The sequence below is a fragment of the Uranotaenia lowii genome, chromosome 2, assembly GCF_029784155.1.
Source record: "Uranotaenia lowii strain MFRU-FL chromosome 2, ASM2978415v1, whole genome shotgun sequence".
Taxonomy (NCBI): Eukaryota; Metazoa; Arthropoda; class Insecta; order Diptera; family Culicidae; genus Uranotaenia; species Uranotaenia lowii.
Window position 1 is genome coordinate 132,965,590 of NC_073692.1, and position 8,401 is coordinate 132,973,990.

At 40.0% G+C, this 8,401-nt stretch overlaps 1 protein-coding gene across 7 annotated transcripts in view; it reads left to right on the forward strand.

Moving 5' to 3' along the window:
• LOC129749478 (trafficking kinesin-binding protein milt-like) overlaps positions 1–7,697 on the forward strand; it is a 311,591-nt gene extending 303,894 nt beyond the window's left edge. For all 7 annotated transcript variants that reach the window (XM_055744453.1, XM_055744451.1, XM_055744457.1 and 4 more), the window contains 3 exons: positions 2,088–2,288; positions 2,501–3,964; positions 4,029–7,697. In XM_055744453.1, coding sequence (XP_055600428.1) covers positions 2,088–2,288; positions 2,501–3,964; positions 4,029–5,008 — 2,645 coding nt within the window. In that variant the 3' untranslated portion in view covers positions 5,009–7,697. The remainder of the gene's footprint in view (positions 1–2,087; positions 2,289–2,500; positions 3,965–4,028) is intronic.
• The last annotated feature ends 704 nt before the right edge of the window (positions 7,698–8,401 follow it).

Here is an 8,401-nt window from a genome sequence, read left to right on the forward strand (position 1 = left end):
ATTAATATTTTGGGAATCTATGTTTCAATAATGTTCTTCTTTCGTACGATCCGGCTAGATGAATTCCTCTTTTTTCCGTGTCCTTCCGCGCCATCATGGCCGCTGAATCTTCCTACAATTAGCACATTCCGTTCGTAGGCCAATCTGTAATATAGTTTATTGATGAGAACTAGCACAACAAAATGAAATCTAATGCTAAATTTACCTTTCTGTTTCTATTTTCACGTATTGCACACGAAACAAAACGTTTACCTGAATAAAAATATAGATTGACCTCCAAATATGAGTTCGGAAAATAGTTAAATTTTTTCGAGATGAATTGTACCGTTTTGTTCAGCGCAACCCAGGTAAACTTCACCTCGTTACGAGGTAAGCTTTACCTCGAAGGAGTAGAATGTACCTTTTTAGGATTTACTTTTTTCTTTGTGAAATCTACCTTTTTTGTCTGTTCAATTCAATTAAACTTCATCTTGCTATCTGACTTGAATGACTTATAAGGTAAAAGGGTCATACATAAATATTATTATTATAATAATTATTATTATTATTCACCTTGCTATGAGGTAAGCTTTACCTTTTTTTGGACCTTTTTTTCTAGGTGAATTCTATCTTTTTTGTCTGTTGGATTCAGGTAAACTTTAACTCGTTGTTATACGCACTTTTTGTTGCCTGTGGAATCTATTATCTGAGCCCTTTTTTTCAAAATTTTAAAATAACGCTTTTTTTGAGTGGTGGAAAAGACTGTCAAAAATATTGTGAGACTACTGTGAGTCATTTAAACCTAATCTCAAAAAAAATATATTTTAAAAAAAGAAATCCAGAGCTCGTAAGCTGTATAGCCGATACCGAGGCAATAAGACAGATGATTTCTGATGGACCACTGAAAAACCCTTTTACAAACAAATAAACAAATTCCAGCGGTTGAATCCTATAACATTTCTGCTCGTGGTAGCAGATTAAAGTATATATTTGGTGATTGTTTAGTGAAAAATATAATGAATGCGATGACTCTGCTCCTATAGAAACAAACACAAGAATTTTCAAAACGAGAACTTTGGTTTCGTTGTTTTTAAGAGGCTTAAAAGTGTGCATACTCTTCAGTGTACCTATCGCAACCTAAATACGATCTAAACTAACCGATTATACTTAAGGGTGCCTTAAGTTCAATCTCATGATGATTTTGCTTCGTTTTTGGTAAGATTTAGTCATCATGGGCTTGTGTTATATCTTTGAATTTCTTTCTACAAAATTCTTGGACAACAAAAACTTGCGGAAATGCGAAAGAATTTATCAAATATACTAATCAATAAAATGGATTTGTTATTGGAAAAACTATTGACCTTGAGAATAATCAACAATCAGATTACTATGAAACCTATATCCCAGCTCACATCTGTAAACGACAACTCATAAATTTAGTTACGCAAGACCGACATATAAAAGTTTTGCGTGCCAAATAAACATAATCGATGGCGGTTCGCTCCTGCATCATTTAGCTTTGTTTAGTTAGCTGTTTTCGTTAGTCTTTTCATTCATATTAGGGAGGTTCGATCAATATGATTATGCGCCTTTCGTTTGTTGTTTCGTGGTTGTTTTGTTGCGGCAAAGAATAGAACGGAATTCTATTCCATTCTGTAATACCCAATAGTTGACTAAAGGTTCGACTATTCCGCTCTCTCCAGAGATAACCTTTGACACGGCCCTAAGCCGCCGTCTTCGTCGACAATTACGCCTAGTAGCTTGAGTGATTCCGTTGCAAAAATAATTTTCAAGACAGGAGAGATTGATAACCTCGACAGCGAGAAGCGCAAAAGTTGCTAATTTTTCAATATTTACAATTACTGCAGCGTCAAGTGACCACTTCACACACCTCCGAATGCAGTCCTACAGAAATACAACGACCAGACTGTTGGTGTATCAGCTGTGTACGTTTCAAATATTAGAAGTGTGGCACAGTAACTTGGTTCCCGGTCGTGTTTCTGCGCGACCAATTCTCTTATCAGTTTAATTTAATTCCGCTCTTCATTGGAGCTGGACGTTTGCTCGAACAACCTGTGACTGAATGGTGAAATTGCGTTTCGTTCCAGTTACACCTACCTGCTCCAAGTCCATTAATTTGGAGCTGCTGCAGCGGAAGGTCAAATCCCTGGAAGATGAGAACAAATCACTCCGGTGCGAGGCCGCCCAGCTAGTAAAGGAAACGGACGAGTGCGAGGAGCAGGAACGGAAACTGATGGCCGACATCGCCAACCAGCTGAGCACGGCCAACAGCGAGTACGATGGGCTGAGTAAGTAGCTAATTCGCTTGAAACGCATATCATTGTATTGACACCGGTTGTGTAAATTAGTTTCTCTAAAGTACAAGATCTGCCAAGTAATCCGTTAGAAGATAATAATCTTTGAAGTGATCAAATTTAAACTGTCTAGCCACTTGGAGTACAGTGCAGAAAACTTGAAAGATAAGATAACCGTTAACATCTGTAATTTTGTATTTCCACAGATCTAGAGCTAGAAAGACTGAAGGAAGAAAATCGGCTGCAGCATGAACAAATTATTAGCCTCACGTCGCGCCTGTCGGAGGCGGAAATCCGATTGCATCAGCTTACCACGGAGAACGAGGAAGCGTCCTCGTTGCTCAGTATTACCAAAGAGAACCAGAACTTGCTGGCGGGTGAGCTGGCCGAGTTCAAGGCACGGTATCAAGAGGTCCTAAATCTATTGCAAGAAACGCAGGAGCAGCTAAGGCGCCAAAGAAAACGTGCCCAACCGTTGGTCAGAAGCTCGTTGATCCCGGGAATGGGAGGCGTACCTGCGGCAGATTCGTTACAGTCGGAACTGATGGAAACTTCGCTGTTCTCGGATCATAGTTTGGACTCGGGTATTGCATCTGAACATGGGGGTCCATCACATCATCTGCCGGCGTACAAAAAGATCTTCGAAACGGTACGTTCGGCTACCCGAGCCAATACAGCCGGGTTCAGTGATAACTACTCCCAAATGGGATCGATGATGATGAGCTCGTCTTCTCAGCCCCGGATGAGTCCGTACGTTTTCCCTGGTGGAACTGCCGGAACGACGACTACGCACTCTTACAAAGGTGGTTCTTCCGTTTACAGCACAATGTACGAAAGCTCTTTGGGCGGACGGACGTTTTCGCGAGAAAGTTTGGTTTCTGAGTCGGAAGACGGCTACCCAGGACAAGCACAAGCCGGAATACCTGGTGCTCCCGGTGCCAAAGACCTCGAGGCAGCTCTGAAACGGTTGACACCGGCCGAAGTTTTAGCTCGTAGAGCAATGCTCCAGCATGCACCCGCCGGAACCTATAGCTACGACGATCAACCGAGTGGAATTCCTCTGGGATGTCGCACTCCAGACAGCATCATGTCTACCGGATCATCGGGTCTATCTGGCATGTCCTCGAACCAGTGGCGTCTTCCGGAGAAACTGCAGATTGTTAAACCCATAGAAGGTTCCCAGACTCTTCATCACTGGTCCCGTTTGGCGACTCCAACGCTGAGTGGGCTGTTGGAGGAACGACCTGGTGTTACTATTCGTGGTGGGCGTGGCTTAGACGACCTTGGTCTACAGACGTATTCCTTGTCGGATGTAGAAGAAGACGCCGAAGAACATCCGGGCAAACGCTTCCCTTCGTTCGGTTGCACCTATACCTACACCACAAGTACTGTTATGCACCCGGATGACGGCAGCTTGGCCGTTACCTTTAGCCTTCCACCATCGCAGATGTCGTCCCAAATGACCTCCGAGTGTCCTTCGAGACAACCAACTGCACCGTCTACACCTAGAACGGGTCTTTCACGCCGAAATTCTTGTTCAACGTTTTCGGTTAATCTTGGTTTAGCTTCGGTGCTCAACGAGCGAGGTATCAAGGCTGTTACCCCAAGCGCCCTGAATACTCCAGCTGGTCCCAACTATTCGCCTACAGTAACACCCTGTAATAGCCCTGGTAAGTTGTTGATCTCTCTTCAAAATAAAACAAGTTTTAATTGGTTTGTCTCCCATAATTTCAGAGGGTTCTCCCACACGATCGATGTCTCCAGAACCACCGCTTCTGTCTGGGTTGCTAGCATCGGGGGCCGATATCTTGCGCAAAAAGTTCGCTGTTGCGTCTTCTTCAAGTGAAATGGAGCGACCATCGCGATTAACGGCTCGCAACAAACTCGCGCTTTCAAGACTCGAGAAGAAAGCTCTTCGGTCAATCAAAATTATGGAAAAGGTTGAGAGTATGGGTGTGGACAATTTCATGCCCCACGGTAGCCACGGCATAAGTCCGCTGGCTTTGCATGGATCTTCTGCCCTATACACCTCTACGGTTCGAGGTCGAACGTCAAGTCCAATGGCACAACTGACAAGTCTAAAGCATCTACAGGACAACAGTCGCCTCAAACAACAGCAGGATGAGCTTACCATTGATAAGGAAACCATCAAAGCTGTCCTGAGCAAAGGTCTTTCCCACGACAGCCTGAAGAACATTTCTTCTGGCGCTAGTGATGTCTCGTCGGGAAGCTCTTCATCATCGACCTCTGGTGTTTATGCCGATAGTGATACTGCATCATCGGTGAGTGGTGTGAGGCCTTTGGCTTCTACGGCAAAACCCTCGGCAAAGACCGGCAAGGACGTCAAAGAGAAGGACAAACCAGCAACATCTCCCACAACAGCTGCACGGTTGAAGCAGATGCAGCGACAAAAGAGTCGCCGTAATCTGCTGAACGGTGCCAACGGTTCTCAGCGCCCGGACCTGGGTACGGTGAACGGGAACTCGGGAAGACAGGCAAGTGTACGGCCTGACTTGGGTACGGTAGGTAGTAGCAATAAGAGCAACAGCAACAACAATAAGAGCAATAGCAGAAACGAGTCAGCTCCAGGCAGCGCTGGAGCAGCAGCGTCTTCTTCTTCTTCAGCTACACCGGAAGCAAGTCGTTCGCTGGGTCAAAGCGTTTACGGTACCATCAGTTCTCTACTGTTCGGGCGTAAAGGTGGACTTCTGTAAGAAAAAAAACACATATTATTTTTGCCTATCAGAAAGTTATGCCCAATTATCATAACATTAATTCGTTTATTTTTCCTTTTAGCCAGTTTATAACCTTTCTGGTTTTCATTTTCATGCGCCATAAGAATTGAAAGTGGAGTTTCATTTACTCACTTATAATTGCATAATTAATTGTGCAGCTTTATTTTCAAGTTTTCCTAATAAATGACAAACGAGCAGGATGCTTAAATTTTCGATAAAAACTTGCACAAATTGCTCTCTTTGCTGATTCTAAAAAACTTCTCGTAGTACGTACCCCTTAAAAGGATAAATTTGAACAAAGAACATAATTAACTACGTATCGTAGATTACCAACAAATAGTCTTAAATATTACGTTTTCTTGTATTTCGTAAGATTACTTCGTTTGGTTCAAAGGAATAAAATTATCAACTCGGTACGCACACTTACAACGTACATGATAATTCTGTACACATTCCAGTGAATGATTCAGTGATATACATTTAGAAACCAATATTAACCTTCACCCCTTTATTATTTTGCATTTGGCTTCTCTTCTGCTACACTGACTTAAATTGTTATATAAAGAATATTTTCCAAGTTTCTTTTCCAAAGAGAGCAATTTATGAACTTTTTTTTTTTTAATTTCGAAATCACTATGATAAGTTGCATTTCAATGTTTTCTTCAAATCCTCATCTCGTTAATTCAGTTTGAAGCCTGAATTATTTCTGATGTTAATTAGCATTTAGCTATCCTCTTCAATCATTTTATTTTAGCAACATGAAACAGCTTGTTGCCTTTCTTTAATACCTAATTACTCGTACCTTCGTACTTGTAAAATGGCTGAATATTTTCTATTAGAAGCCCGTTATAATTCTAATCTACAACGACCACACCGTCTATAATTTATTGCTCATCTGTTTCATTAACTCCTCCCTAAACATGTGTTTTGTCGCTCGAACCGTAATTTAAAACGAAGTGTGGCTAGTGTGTCGATGGACAATTAACCTGAACAGGGATAAACCGGTGTAACCTGTTCAATCCTCCGAAAAAGGTTTCGGCACCCAGTTCCGGATTTTTCTCTAGGGAAAAATCCGTGCAAACATAAGATTGTGCCACCGTCCATCGTTTACAAGCCCATTTAGCTAAAGTTATTGAATGTGCCTTTATTTCAGTATCAGACAAGAGTTCTTTTTTGTTTGTACCTATTTCAAATCAAAATCTATAGTACACCTTTCAAAATTGTTTGTGTTTACTCCTATTGGCGTCTTGTTTTGCTTTTCTTTCGCAAGAAAATTGCTTCAAGATAATTTTCCTTGTTTGTTTCTTGTAGCTTTTTGGTTTCTGATTCGAAATTTTAATGAAGTTGAAAGCGACAATACACTTTTTAGCGGTGTTAGTTTATTTTTTTGTCTTTAGTTTTCCTTCATATCTATCCTTACACTCTATATAAACTATTATTTGAATACGTTTGTGAAATTAGACTGCTTTTATTAGAGACTGTAGCTAGCGCTAGATGATTTAAATTCTATTTGTATAAGCTTATCACATCTTTATAACTACTATTCGTACATGTTTTTGCACACTGTTTCAACCTTCGAAGGCCATCAGATGGCATTCGTTTTAATCAAAGTTTTCACTATTGCTTACCCATCTGTTGTTATCTGGTGCATTATTCTTTCCCACTCTTCATCTATCAACGATCCAATCGAAAGGTGCTCCTTATGCTAAATCACGTTAAAGAATCTTCCCGTGAATGGTTCAAAAACGAAATGTTTTGATTAATAAAGGCCTTTGAAGCTGACATGTAAATAACATCTATTAAATTTAAACTAATTGTTTGCAAAAACATTCAAATGATTAAAACTAACACAAAACATAAACAAACATTTGTAGATAATTATTTAGTTAAGCAAAGCTCTTGTAGAGGAACGATTGAGGGAGAAAATCTCCCCTTACCGTAAATTAAGCAGTAAGTATTTATTTTTCTACTGACCCCAAGATGCGACCAGAACAGAAAAAATAGTGCTGGCAAACTTTAGACGTTGTTAAATGATTTTAATACGAACACCACTAAGTCCAGCTTTCTGTGCAGTCCTATTAGGACCATGCTCACATAGCAATTGTTACTTATCGCCACTGATAGTCGCCAACAGAAAAAAAAGTGAATTAATAGTAGAGAAAAGTTCTCCCTCTTTTCTAACCAGTAAAAGTCCCATGCACTTCACATCCACTGTTACCAAATCAGCGCCCACAGACATCACGTATTTTGAAATTTTCAAACGTACAAATCATTAAAATTTCCAATAAATAAAACAAACAGATAAGAACTTATAAATAATGAATAAGAGGGAGTTCTTCCTAAACAAAACCCGTTAAAACTTACTGACTTCAGAGTCGTTCACAAACGAAAAAAAAACGAAAATGTTTACAAAGTGAGAACAAACACACAAAGATGGTAGCGTATATAGGACGGAGAGCAAAAGACCGGTTCGTCAAAGAAATGTTGAATAATTGTATTATTAGAATGTTAATGGGAAAACTGACAACAGACAAACAAACGAACGTAAACGTGAAAATCAAAATAAAACAAGAAACACACATGTACGGTAATTACAACCAGAAGTTATTTTATTTTCTGCAGGAATATTAATTAAGGAAAATAAAAACGTAAACATTATTACAAATTAGCGGTTGTTGAAGTTGTTCGCACTGAAACGTATTCGAAAGCCTAAAGATGGATGATATTGGTATCGGTTATTTTCAACCTATTGGGTTTTAATAAGGGCTCTGTAATAATGAACGCAGTTTTGAGTCGTTTTATGCCATTTCTCGTGTATTTCGTTTATTGGGATAATCTTTTTCCAGAAATATTGAAAACCATCTATTATTCTCCAAAAAAAAAAAAAAAAAATTACAACGTTGGTCGAAGTACGCGTCAATTTAGCCATAAATATGATTGTCTTTTTTTTTTTGACGATTCATAATTGTATTGAATTTTCATTTATTAAAATACAACAATCTTTCCAGATTTTCCATCCAAATCATGTTTGCATTCGTCTATTCTAGCATTCATTAGTAGAGTTGATTTATTTGAATATATTTATTATTTTTTTATTTATTTGGTATTCCGTCCTACGACATAACCTGATGAACAATATTCCTCCAATTCACACGGTTCATGGCAACCGTTCTCCAACTTCTCGGGCATCCCACATTCGCCAGATCACGCTCCACTTGGTCAAGCTAGCCCCCTCGCTCGTTGCGCCCTTGATCGTCGCGTTCCTACTGGATTTGTAGTGAACACTTGCAGCACAGTCGTCTGGCATTCTCGCAACATGCCTTCATCACCTTCTGAATACTGGGTTCGCCGTAGCGTCGCGCGAACTCGTGG